The sequence below is a fragment of the Chiloscyllium punctatum genome, chromosome 37 (assembly GCF_047496795.1).
Source record: "Chiloscyllium punctatum isolate Juve2018m chromosome 37, sChiPun1.3, whole genome shotgun sequence".
NCBI classification, from domain to species: Eukaryota; Metazoa; Chordata; class Chondrichthyes; order Orectolobiformes; family Hemiscylliidae; genus Chiloscyllium; species Chiloscyllium punctatum.
The window spans coordinates 3,887,482-3,902,181 of NC_092775.1; the positions used below are offsets into that span (position 1 = coordinate 3,887,482).

General features: G+C 49.0%; 1 protein-coding gene across 2 annotated transcripts in view; it reads right to left on the reverse strand.

Annotated features, from left to right (window-relative positions):
* LOC140462813 (DENN domain-containing protein 3-like) overlaps positions 1 to 14,700 on the reverse strand; it is a 152,304-nt gene that overhangs the window by 49,257 nt on the left and 88,347 nt on the right. For both annotated transcript variants that reach the window (XM_072556138.1, XM_072556141.1), the window contains exons 10-11: positions 10,511 to 10,666; positions 8,712 to 8,808 (exon numbers count right to left, since the gene is read on the reverse strand). In XM_072556138.1, the coding sequence (XP_072412239.1) occupies positions 8,712 to 8,808; positions 10,511 to 10,666 (253 nt within the window). The remainder of the gene's footprint in view (positions 1 to 8,711; positions 8,809 to 10,510; positions 10,667 to 14,700) is intronic.

The window sequence follows — 14,700 nt, forward strand, 5'->3', positions numbered from 1 at the left end:
ACACACATACATACACACACACATGCACACACACACAGACACACATGCACGCACACACAGACACACACAGACACAGACACGGACACACACATACACATACACACATAACACACACACAGACATAATCACACACACAGGCACACAGACACACACATAGATACACACACTTTCACACAGACACTCACACACACAGACACACAAACTCACACTCAGACACACACACACACACACACAGATACACACACATACTCACACAGACACACATAGACACACACATACACATACAGACACAGACACACACACTCACACACATACACGCACACAGACACACACGCAGACACTCACACACACACCCACTCACACACATGCACACACACACACGCACAGACATACACACACAGATACACTCTCACACACAGACACACACACAGATACACATACACACACACACTCTCACACACACACACACACACAGATACACATACACACACACACTCTCACACACACACACAGACACACACACTCACACACAGACACACACACTCACACACAGACACACACACACAGACACACTCACACTCAAATACACACAGACACACACACTCACACACACACATACACAGACACATACACATACTCACACAGACACATACACAGACACATACACACAGACACACACACATACACTCACACACACACACATAAACACACACACACACACACTCACACACACACACAGACACACACACAAATACACACACACATACACACACAGGTACACACACATATACACAAACACACACACACACAAACACACACAGACACTCACACATACACACAGAGACACACACTCACAGAGACACACACACATACACACGGACATACACACAGGCACACGCACACACAGACACACACACACAGACACAAACCCACACCCACACTGACACACACACATACACACACTGACACACACACAGACACACACACATGCACACACACATAACCACATACACACACATACACAGACACACACACTCCCACTCACACACACACATATACACGGACGCACACATACACACACACTCACACACACATACATACCCACACATACATACACTCTCACACGCACAGAGACACACATATACACACCCACTCACATACAGACACAGACACACAGACACAGATACACACATACATACTCTCACACAGACACAAGCAGACACACACACACACAGACACACACACATATACACATACTCTCTCGCACACACGCACGCACATACACACACACATACGCCCCCACTCACACATACACACATACTCTCTCACACACAGACACAGACACAGACACATACACAGACACACACAGACACACACAGACACACACACATAGGCACATACACACAGACACAGAAACATACACACAGACACATACACACCCACTCACACACATACTCTCATACACACAGACACATACACACACAGACACACACACACACACTCAGACAGATACACACAGACACTCTCTCACACACACACTCACACACATACTCTCTCTCACACACACAGACACAGATACTCTATCACACACACTCACACACATACACACCCACACTCACACACATACACACCCACTCACACACACATACACACCCACTCACACACACATACACACCCACTCACACACATACTCTCATACACACAGACACATACACACCCACACTCACACACATACACACCCACTCACACACACATACACACCCACACTCACACACATACACACCCACACTCATACACATACACACCCACTCACACACACATACACACCCACTCACACACACATACACACCCACTCACACACACATACTCACACAGACACACACACACAGACACTCTCACTCACACACACAGACACACAGACACTCACACACACATACTCTCACACATACATACAGACACAGACACACAAACACACACATACACACCCACTCACAAACACATACTCACACACACACACTCACCCTCTCTCTCTCACACACACATATAAACCCTCTCTCTGTTGTGGCTCTGTTCGCTGAGCTGGGAATTTGTGTTGCAGACGTTTCGTCCCCTGTCTAGGTGACATCCTCAGTGCTTGGGAGCCTCCTGTGAAGCGCTTCTGTGATCTTTCCTCCGGCATTTGTAGTGGTTTGAATCTGCCGCTTCCGGTTGTCAGTTCTAGATCTGGACACAATATACCGACCACTGCAGCAGACAGCTGGGACTGACAACCGGAAGCGACAGATTCAAACCACTATAAATGCCGGAGGAAAGGTCACAGAAGCGCTTCACAGGAGGCTCCCAAGCACTGAGGATGTCACCTAGACAGGGGACGAAACGTCTGCAACACAAATTCCCAGCTCAGCGAACAGAACCACAACAACGAGCACCCGAGCTACAAATCTTCTCACAAACTTGGAACCCTCTCTCTCTCTCTCTCTCACACACACACACACACACCCTCTCTCTCTCTCACATACGCGCGCGCACACACACACAAACATATACACCCTCTCTCTCTCACACCCACACACACACACACATACTCTCTCACACACATAGACAGATACTGACACACAGAGTGACACTCATACACAAACTGACACTCACACAGATGATCACAGTTACTGACATTCATGTACACATGAACAGGACATCACTGAATCGTGTGATATTTGTGGGTCGAGGATGATATCTCAATCTCATTTCTTTGACTAGGTCCATAGGTCCAATGACAGAGAAAATTTACCATCCCCGAATCTTAACTCGGAGAGATTCTTGTCTTAACAAGGTGTAGTTTATTGCATAATAGCCATAAGGTACAAGTTACATTAGACCATGAGAGAACTGAGAATGTGGGTCTTAACAGCACACATAATGCTATCTGTTGATTCCCCTTCACATCTCTGTCTCTCATGCAAACCACACAAGGCAGAGGCAGAACCTCTGGAGAGGTCCTTGCCCATGGTTTCTCATCCCTAGGAAGACGAGGAGTTTCTGGCCCATCTTGTTAGCTCGAGGATGTTGTCTGAAAATCTCTGGTACACCAAGGGTGCATCCTTCTCTCTGACTGAGTGAAGTGTATCTGTACCTGACAATGATCTTGAGGCATTAGTACCCAGGATTCTGACACTCACCTGATTGCTCCTGAACTAACCCTGTTCCTCAGGCTGGAGCTGAAATATTGGTAGCTATGGAAGTTGGAAAGGACAGACTGTAGTGGACAAGAACACCTGTAGACTTGAGCAAGTCCTTCACATTTTGGAAAGTATCTTTGTGATGTAAGTTGTAGCTTCATCTCTGTTTTCTTGAGGAGATACCCCAAGATTTCAGTTGTTGTTGCCAATTAAGGCAAGGACTTTGCTGATTGGTTGCCCGTCCCTAGTTGCCCTTGAGAAGGTGGGGGGTGAGCTGCCTTTTTGACCCGCTGCAGTCCACCTGCTGTGGGTTGACCCACAATGCCCCACAATGGGAGGGAGTTCCAGGATTTTGACCCAGTGACAGTGAAGGAACAGCGATATATTTCCAAGGCAGGATGGTGAGTGGCTTGGAGGGAAAGTTGAAGAGGTGGTGTTCCCATGTATCTGTTCCCATGTATCTTCTAAATGGAAGTGGTCGTGCATTTGGTAGGTGCTGTCTGAGGATCTCTACTGCTCACTGGGGGTTTTGCTGCCTGCTTCCAGACAATATGGAGATTTCCTGGCTTTCTTTACCTCATCAACAAAGTACGTTATTTGGGAAAATCAAAGAAAATAAAATCATGTACCTGCAGCTTCAATAAAGTCTTCCCACGAGAGGCGCAGTTTAAATTATAGATCACATGGTGCTATTATGGTCTTAAAAATCCTTTAACTACCTTGATGTGTTAGAATCTGTTGGTTTTAACTTATAAATTGCCCTTTTGTCACCTTAATTCTGTTTTGTAATGATCCTGGGTCGTGACTTTAAGATAAAGCATTTCTAATGACTCCTTATTTTCCTACAGTCGGCACTCCTCACGGTGATGACTTGTTCTAGCAGCAATGTTCACTGTGAACAGTCAATCCATTTTCCTTCTATCCTTCCTGGGCTCTTTTCTTGTTCCATTAAATTAAAACTTGCTCTCCTTGCCTGGAAGGGACTTTTATTCAGAGCTCTGAAACATTGACTTCCTGTTCAAATTTCTAGAGAATGCTCCTATAGTTCCTTGCTGCTCTGACGGACCATGTAACTTCCAGGTTGGACTAGCCTTTCAGCTCTTCCTGCTGCACTCTGCTTGTTCTCTGCTCCCCGGCCCGGCCTGGAGCACAGGTTTTACACTTTTGGGACCTTGCACAAGTTCCTGCTGTCTGTGCTTATTCAAGCGCCTCTCAGCTGCTGACTGTCTGAGCGAGCAGTTCTTAAAGTGACAATGTTTTTAAGGTTGTAAAATCTCTTGGTCTTCCGGAAGCTTCCTCTCCATGGTCCATGAGATGTCGCTACTTAAGGGTGGCACAGTAGATCAGTAGTTAGCACTGCTGCCTCACAGTGCCAGAGACCTGGGTTCAATTCCCGCCTCAGGCAACTGTCTGTGTGGAGTTTGCACATTCTCCCCGTGTCTGCGTGGGTTTCCTCCCACAGTCCAAAGATGTGCAGGTCAGGTGAATTGGCCATGGTAAATTGCCTGTAGTGTTAGGTAAGGGGTAAATGTAGGGGAATGGGTCTGGGTGGGTTGCCCTTCAAGGGGGGCAGTGTTGGGCCGAAGGGCCTGTTTCCACGCTGTAGGGAATCTAATCTTTTGTAAATTGTTGTATTAAACAATGATGCCCACTGCTGGTCACCGTGGGCTATTTGAGGATAGAAGGATGCTTTCCCTTGACTGGGTCTAAGGCCCTAACTGGTTCATGGTGAGACAGGATCAACCACTATCAGGTGGAAACAGGAAGAGGTTCTTATCCTCACGAAGTTTTCCACCACAGCCATTAGGGACAAACTGCACTTGATCATCTGACATCATTATGAAAACTATGAGGAGATTAGTAACTATAGACTAGCACTGATAGACTTTGAGCTGCTCTGCCTTACCCCCAGCTCCACACAAACCCAAGCAGAGCTTAATGCAGTGTCCAACTGAAACCTTTTCAGAACTGTTACCTTGTGCAGAATCTACACCCACTGACACACCCACTGACACAGCAACTGAACCGCTGAAACACACACTCAACACACTTATTGACACTCACTGCAATACATCCTGATACTCAGTGAAACACTCACTGACATTCATACTGACACACTCCTTGACACACTCACTGAACCACACACTGGACACACTTACTGAGACTCACTGACACACTCATCAACACACAGTGACACACTCACTGAAACACACACTGAATACACTCATTGATACACTCACAAAATTACTGACACCACACACATAGACTCATTGAGTCATAGAGATGTACAGCACGGATACAGACCGTTCAGTCCAACCCGTCCATGCCGACCAGATAACCCAACCCAATCTAGTCCCTATGCCAGTACTTGGCCCATATCCCTCCAAAACCTTTCCATTTATATACCCATCCAAATGCTGCAATTGTACCAGTCTCTGGAGAATCGACGTTTCGAGCATGAGCCCTTCTTCAGGAATGAGGAGGGTGTGCCAAGCGGGCTAAGATAAAAGGTAGGGAGGAGGGACTTGGGGGAGGGGGCATTGGGAATGCGATAGGTGGAAGGAGGTTAAGGTGAGGGTGATAGGCCGGAGAGAGGTTAGGGGTGGAGAGGTCAGGAAGAAGATTGCAGGTTAGGAAGGCGGTGCTGAGTTTGAGGGTTGGAACTGAGACAAGGTGGGGGGAGGAAAAATGATGAGACTGGAGAAATCTGAGTTCACCCTTGTGGTTGGAGGGTTCCTAGGCGGAAGATGAGGCGCTCTTCCTCCAGGCATCATGTTGCCATGGTCTGGCGATGGAGGAATCCAAGGACCTGCATGTCCTTGGTGGAGTGGGAGGGGGAGTTAAAGTGTTCAGCCACGGGGCGGTTGGGTTGGTTGGTGCGGGTGTCCCAGAGGTGTTCTCTGAAACGTTCCGCAAGTAGGCGGCCCGTCTCCCTAATGTATAGGAGGCCACATCGGGTGCAGTGGATGCAGTAAATGATGTGTGTGGAGGTGCAGGTGAATTTGTGGTGGATATGGAAGGATCCCTTGGGGTCTTGGAGGGAAGTAAGGGGGGGAGGTGTGGGCGCAAGCTTTGCATTTCTTGTGGTTGCAGGGGAAGGTGCCGGGAGTGGAGGTTGGGTTGGTGGGGGGTGTGGACCTGACGAGGGAGTCATGGAGGGAGTGGTCTTTCCGGAACGCTGATAGGTGAGGGGAGGGAAATATATCCTCAGTGGTGGGGTCCGTTTGGAGGTGGCAGAAATGACGACGGATGATATGATGTATATGGAGGTTGGTGGGGTGGTAGGTGAGGACCAGTGGGGTTCTGTCCTGGTGGCAATTGGAGGGGCGGGGCTCAAGGGCGGAGGAGCAGGAAGCGGAGAAGATGCAGTGAAGGGCATCGTCGATCACATCTGGGGGGAAATTGCGGTCTTTGAAGAAGGAGGCCATCTGGGTTGTTCGGTATTGGAACTGGTCCCCCTGGGAGCAGATGCGGCGGAGACAAAGGAATTGGGAATATGGGATGGCATTTTAACAGGGGGGAGGGTGGGAGGAGGTGTAGTCTAGGTAGCTGTGGGAGTCAGTCAGTTTATAATAAATGTCCGTGTTGATTCGGTCGCCCGAGATAGAAATGGAGAGGTCTAGGAAGGGGAGGGAGGAATCTGAAACGGTCCAGGTAAATTTGAGGTTGGGGTGGAAGGTGTTAGTAAAGTGGATGAACTGTTCAACCTCCTCGTGGGAGCACGAGGCAGCGCCGATACAGTCATCGATGTAGCAGAGGAAAAGGTGGGGGTTGGTGCCAGTGTAGCTGCGGAAGATGGACTGTTCCACATATCCTACGAAGAGGCCTGCTCCTCGGATGCTGCCTGACCTGCTGCACTTTTCCAGCAACACATTTTTCAGCTCTGATCTCCAGCATCTGCAGTCCTCACTTTCTCCTAATTGTACCAGCCTCCACCACTTCCTCTGGCAGCTCATTCCATACACGCACCACTCTCTGCGCGAAAAAGTTGCCCCATAGGTCTCTTTTATATCTTTCCCCTCTCACCCTAAACCTATGCCCTCTAGTTCTGGAATCCCCCATCCCAGGGAAAAAGTCCATGCCCCGCATGATTGCATAAACCTCTATAAGGTCACCCCTCAGCCTCCGGCACTCCAGGGAAAACAGTCCCAGCCTGTTCAGCCTCTCCCTGTAGCTCAAATCCTCCAACCCTGGCAACATCCTTGTAAATCTTTTCTGAACCCTTTCAAGTTTTACAATATCCTTCTGATTGCAAGCAATATTCCAAAAGTGGCCTAACCAATGTCCTGTACAGCTGCAACATGACCTCCCAACTCCTGTACTCAATACTCTGACCAATAAAGGAAAGCATACCAAACACCTTCTTCACTATCCTATCTACCTGTGACTCCACTTTCAAGGAGCTATGAACCTGCACTCCAAGGTCTCTTTGTTCAGCAACACTCCCTGGGACCTTACCATTAAGTGTATAAGTCCTGCTAAGATTTGCTTTCCCAAAATGCAGCATCTTGCATTTATCTGAATTAAACTCCATCTCCCACTCCTCAGCCCACTGGCCCATCTGGTCAAGATCTTGTTGTAATCTGAGGCAACCTTCTTTGCTGTCCACTACACCTCCAATTTTGGTGTCATCTTCAAACTTACTAACTATACCTCTTATGCTCACATCCAAATCATTTATGTAAATGATGAAAAATAGAGGACCCAGCACCAATCCTTGTGGCACTCCACTGGTCACAGGCCTCCAGTCTGAAAAACAACCCTCCACCCACCACCCTCTATCTTCTATCTTTGAGCCAGTTCTGCATCCAAATGGCTAGTTCTCCCTGTATTCCGTGAGATCTAACCTTGCTAATCAGTCTCCCATGGGGAACCTTGTCAAACGCCTTCCTGAAGTTCATATAGATCACATCTACTGCTCTGCCCTCATCAATCCTCTTTGTTGCTAATTCAAAAAAACTTTTTAAAACAAGTTCCGCTGTCAGCTCATTCCATGTGCGTACCACCCTCTGTGTAAAAAAGGTGCTCCTTGGGTTCCCTTTTATTCTTTCCTCTCTCATCTTAAATTGATGCCCTCTAACCCTCTCTTCCCCCACCCTGGGAAAAAGACTAAGTGCGTTCACCCTATCTATGCCTCTGTTGATCATTTACACCCCTGTAAGGTGCTGACACAAATGGTGACAATCACAGTCATAATTCTGTTTGATGGTTTAAACAAAAATGAAAAATGCAGTAAGCTTTCAAAATGTATTTTACAATGGCCCTAGCTCATGACAATGTGAAAAGTAAGGAGTGTCCAAAGTGCTCAGTGAAACAGGTAAAGGACAGCATCTGTTTACAGAGCTATCGGACACATTATGCTGCTGCCAGTCTCTGAAGCACTCTGTAACTCAGGGATATAACCTGTAGTGTCAGCATGCCCACTGAGAAATCTGATACAAAGACTTTACGCGATATTTGGAGGGGGGGGGGGGTAACAGCAACAGCACTGCTGAGCTGATGTGCAATGTCCACCACTGACAGACTGATACGCACGCTGTTGTAGAAAGGCTGTGCAGCTGGCTGTCGTGAGTCTAAAAACTCCTTCTTGTTGAACACACGGTGCTTAAGGTTCAAATGTTTGGAGACATCCCTGGGGAGAGAGAGAGAGAGAGAGCATAAATCAGGAAAGTGACCCCATGATTAAACAGATGCTGGAGAAGAGCAGTCAGTTTCAGGACCTTGGAGAGTGTCAAGGAGTAAACAAGAGGTGCATTTACATAGTGCCTTTCAGAGCCAGCAGAGCAAGGCACTTCACCGCCAAGGAAATACTTTCACTTGGGTAAGGAAGGAAATGTGATAACCAACCCTTGCACAGCAAGCTTCCACAAATAGCAATGTGATAATAACCAGAGAATTTATCGCTTCTGGTCTTTGGTTGATTGTTTTTTGTTGGTATGGTTGAAGAGAACTCTGCTGGCCTTTCTAAGACAGAGACAAGGCCTGCCCTCAGTGTCTCCCTCAAATGACAGCAGCCTCCCGTGCTGTGGCACTCTGTCAGTACTGACCCTCCTGTGCCCGGTGACAGGTTTGTCCCCAGCTCTTCAGAAGCAGATCTCAGCAACAAGGGCAACACTAAAGCAGTGTGTATCCCGGGTGCCCAATTATCCCAGACTCTCAGGTAAAGGATAAAGGCATTACCCTGAGATATAGCCATGGAAATAATTGGTTAAATGGTCTGAATAATTTCCCCTTAATTGAATCCAGTGAATCCTCCTGCATGATGTTTATTTTGCAGTATTGACTGCGTTGGAGGGCTCACAAAATGAAATACTGCTAACACTGACTGGATACAGGATTCCAGCAATTATAGACAATGTTTTAGAATCATAAAATCCCTGCAGTGTGGAAGTAGGCCATTCAGCCCATTGAGCCCACCCCAGCCCTTCAGAGACATCCCACCCAGCCCCATCCTCATAACCCCACATTTACCATGACTAATCCACTTGGTCGGCACACACTATGGGCAATTTCCCATGGCTAATCCATCCAACCTGGACAGTGGGAGGAAACCCACGCAGACACAAGGAGAATGTGCAAACTTCACACAGGCAGTCACTCGAGGCTGGAATTGAACCTGGGCCCCTGGCGCTATGAGGCAGCAGTGCTACCCACTGAGCCACCATGCTGCCTGAACAGGGATAGTGAGGTTAGTTTATGGGGTGAGAGTGAGGGCATTTGTTGGTGAGTTTGAGAGTTAAGAATATATTACATGGTCATTGCTCCCATAGCAGTGATGGTGCAGGTTGCTGGCCCACGCTGTTTGATGGTATGGGCCCTTGTTGCTTTCTCACTGGGACTGTGACAAGTTACAAAATTGGGGAAGACCATTACTGAGAGGAGGAATCACTCCTCGATCCCCATCAACACTCCCCCCTCCATTAGCACCCCAATTCTCTCTCCCCTCCCCATCATATCAGCACTCCTTCCTTCCCTCCCCCCTCCACCTCACTAGCACCCATCATTCTCACCCCCTTTACCCCTACAGCTCCCCCCTCCCCCCCCCACCCTCCACCCCATCAGCCTCTCTCTCCCCCCTCCACATCCCAGCAACTGCCTCCTTTCCTCTTCCCTCCACCCCACCAGCACCCCCCTATTCTCACCCCCTTCACCCCTTCAGCTTCCCCCCCTTCTCCCCGTTCCACCCCATCAGTCTCCCTCTCCTCCTCTCCACCCTATCAGTGACCCCCCTCCGTCTCCCCTCTCCTCCCATCATTCCCCACTCCGTCCTGTCACTTCCCCTCCCAAACCCCATGCATCCCCTGTTGCCCACCCCTCTGGTGTTTGGTGCTGACCTGAGGAGGTTCCCGATGAGCTGCAGGAAGATCTGTCGAAGTTTGTTGTTCATTTGCTGCCTCTGATCACGTTTCTTCTGTCGAGCCTTTGCCAGGTTAGTGTGTGACGCCAGGTGGGCTGAAGAGAGCTCTGTGTTGGCCCGAAGCTGCTGTGTGCTGGAACACAACACAGGGCAGGGCGAGGGGTGGGTTAAACACACATCACATTCCCATCGGTAAACATCAAACTCAGGAGGTCAGAAGTTAAATAGGCAATCAGTGGATAATTATACAACAATATACTCAAGACCTGGTTAAAGAAGCAACATCTTCATGTTTTGATTTCAACAAATGATGTTAAGACAATGGCAAACCCAACACAGGAACACAAGGAGGCCATTCAGCCCCTCAAACCTGGGCACTGTGCCATTGGATCACAGCTCATTTCAAATGGTTAACTCCATTTCAATATCCCTAACCCAAACCACAGCCATATTGACCATCATGTGACCATCACAATGGGAACAATTTGGCTCATCCCTAAAATCCTCTTTTGTTTGATGGTGGGGAACCTTTTTGCAGCTTTGAATAACCCGATAGCTTGGAATTACATAAAGTGATCCAGAACGCACTGGAGGAAATAGGAACATGCTGCCTTCACTGATGTTTCTATCCACACACCAACATCCAGTCACTCAATTCCAGCTCATCCTATCAACAGCCTCTGCTTGCGTCACTGTCTATCTTACTTCCTGTTAAGTATGTCTGTGCTGTTCACTCCCAGAACTCCCTCTGCCATTGAATTGCTTCATCCACCAACATTGCAGCAGAATGTGGAGTTTGCCCTCTCGTCATCACTACTGGCGCTAGGTATGATCTGTCACCGCTGCCAGTGTGCGGCATAGGATAGGGGTTGTTTGAGATACTCCATTGCCATCAATCCTCCTGGATTCTATATGTGCCTCGGGTCTGTCTAATCGTCACTGGTAAAGGATAGGGCTCTGAGAGTCTAAACAGATGAGACTCTTGTCTTAATAAAAGCAAATTACTGTAGATGCTGGAATCTGAAACCAAAAGAGAAAATGCTGGAAAATCTCAGTAGGTCTGGCAGCATCTGGAAGGAGACAAAAGAGCTGATGTTTCAAGTCTAAGCTAAAAAAAGGGAGAAATAGGGAGGTATTTATACTAGGCTGAGAGAAGGGGAGTCATGGCTCCAGAAGAAAAGGTAGCAATAAAGAGGTGACAATGACAGTGAATAGAGAGATTATAGGGAGATTAGGAGCTGTGAATGACCAAGTGGGGGGGGGGGGTGGAATGGGTGAAGTAGAGGCAAAATGGAAAACAGGGGAGAAGGGTAGCAAAGGGGGAAGAGGAGAGGAAAAAGGTGATGGGAGAGTGGGGAGCGAGAGAAAGAGAGACAATCAAGAAGTAAGAGGTACAGAACAGTGAAAAAAAAATAACTAAAATAAAGAAATAAAATTACGGAGCAGAATGAAAACAGAGGGGTCAAGATGGAATAATCATCTGAAGTTGTTGAATTCAGTGTTGAGACCGTCAGGCTGTAACGGGCCTAGTCGGAAGATGAGATGCTGTTCCTCCAGTTTGCGTTGAGCTTCACTGGAACATTGCAGCAGGCCCAGGACAGACATGTGGGTATGGGAGCGGGATTGGGGGTTGAAGTGGCAAACCACGGGAAGGTCCGAGAACTGATTGCGTACAGACCAAAGGTGCTCAACAAAGCAATCACCCAGTCGGCGTTTTGTCTCTGCGATATAGACGAGACTACATTGGGAGCAACGAATGCAATAGACCAAATTGAAAGAGCTACAAGTGAAACGATGCTAAATCTGAAATGAGTGTCTGGGGCCTTGGATGGTGAGCATGGATGAGGTAAAGGGGCAGGTGTTGCACCTTATGCGATTGCATGGGAAGGTACCGTGTGTGATGGGAGAGGTATTAGGTGTGATGGGAAGGTGCCGGGTGTGATGGGAAGGTGTGGTGTGTGATGGGAGAGGTATTAGGTGTGATGGGAAGGTGCCGGGTGTGATGGGGAGGTGCCGTGTGTGATGGGAAGGTGCCGTGTGTGATGGGAGAGGTGTTAGGTGTGATGGGAAGGTGCCGTGTGTGATGGGAGAGCTGCCGGGTGTGATGGGAGAGCTGCCGGGTGTGATGGGAGAGGTGTTAGGTGTGATGGGAAGGTGCCGTGTGTGATGGGAGAGGTGTTAGGTGTGATGGGAAGGTGCCGGGTGTGATGTGAAGGTGCCGGGTGTGATGTGAAGGTGCCGGGTGTGATGGGAAGGTGCCGGGTGTGATGGGAAGGTGCCGGGTGTGATGGGAGAGGTGCCGGGTGTGATGGGAAGGTGCCGGGTGTGATGTGAAGGTGCCGGGTGTGATGGGAAGGTGCCGGGTGTGATGGGAAGGTGCCGGGTGTGATGGGAGAGGTGTTAGGTGTGATGGGAAGGTGCCGTGTGTGATGGGAGAGGTGCCGGGTGTGATGGGAAGGTGCCGTGTGTGATGGGAAGGTGCCGGGTGTGATGGGAAGGTGCCGGGTGTGATGGGAGAGGTGTTAGGTGTGATGTGAAGGTGCCGTGTGTGATGGGAAGGTGCCGGGTGTGATGGGAAGGTGCCGTGTGTGATGGGAGCAGTGCTGTGTGTAATGGAGGAGTGGACTAGGTTGTCCTGGAGGGAACGATCTCTGCGGAATGCAGACAGGGGGAGGGAAGGGAAGTTGTGTTTAGTGGTGGTGTCATGTTGGAGTTGGTGAAAATGGCCGAGGATTATTCTTTGCATGTGAAGGCTGGTGGGGTGAAAGGTGAGAACAAGAGGGATCCCATCCTTGTTCTGGGAGTGGAGGGAGGGGGTGAGGGTTGTGGCGTGGGAGATGGACCGCACGCTGTCGAGAGCCCTGTCAACAACTGTAGGTGGGAAGCCACGGTTGGAGAAGAAGGAACACATTTTAAGAGCACCACTTTGGAAAGTGGCCTCATTGGAACAAATGCGGCAGAGGAGAAGGAGCTGAGAGAAAGGGATAGAGTCCTTACAGGACGTGGGGTGAGAAGGGCTGTCGTCCAGATCGCTGTGGGAGTCAGTGGGGCTTATAACGGATATTAGTGGATAGACTATTGCTGGAAATGGAGACAGAAAGGTCAAGGAAAGGAAGGCAAGTGTCGGCGATGGACCAGGTGAAGGTGATGGAGGGATGGAAACTGGAAGCGAAGTTTATGAATTTTTCCAGGTCAGGACGAGAGCATGAAGCCGCACCGAAATAGTCATCGATGTACCGATACAGCAGTTGTGGGAGGGGACCCGGGTAGGCCTGGAACAAGAAATATTCCACATACCCCATGAAAAGGCAGGGATAGCTAGGACCCATGTGGGTACCCATTGCTACACCTTTGATTTGGAGAAAATGGGATGAGTTGAAGGAGAAGTTGTTGAGAGAGAGAACAAGTTCAGCCAGGTGGAGGAGAGTGGTGGTGGATGGAGATTGTTCGGGCCTCTTTTCGAGAAAGAAGCGAAGAGCTTTCAAGCCATCTTGGTGTGGGATGGAGGTGTAAAGAGATTGTACATCCATGGTGAATAGAAGGTGGTTAGGGCCTGTGAATTGAAAGCTGTCAATGTGTCGCAGGGCATCAGAGGAATCCCGGATGTAGGTGGGGAGGGAGTGAACCAGAGGAGTAAGGATGGAGTCAAGGTAGGAGGAAATAAGTTCAGTGGGGCAGGAGCATGCTGACACAAGGGCCTGGGGGACAGTCCTTCTTGTGGAGTTTGGGGAGTAGGTAGAAACGGGCTGTCCGGGGTTGGGAGACTGAGGTTGGAAGCTGTGGGGGGGGGAGGCATCTGGAGGAAATGAGGTCAGTCACAGTGTTGGAGACAATGGCTTGATGCTCAGTGATGTGGTCATGCTCCAGGGAGAGGTAGGAGGAGGAATCTGAGAGTTGGCTTTCAGCCTCTGCGAGGTAGAGGTCAGTACGCCAGATGACAACAGCACCCTCCTTTGTCAACAGGTTTGATGACAAGGTTGGGGTTGGACCTAAGGGAGCGAAGGGCAGAAAGTTTGGATGGAGAGAGGTTGGAATGGGTAAGAGGGGCAGAGAAATGAAGGCAGCTAATGTCCTGTCGACAATTGTCAATGAAAAGATCGAGGGCAGGAAATTGTCCTGGCGGGGGTGTCCAATTAGACCCTTGTCTTGGTTAACAACATTGCCTGT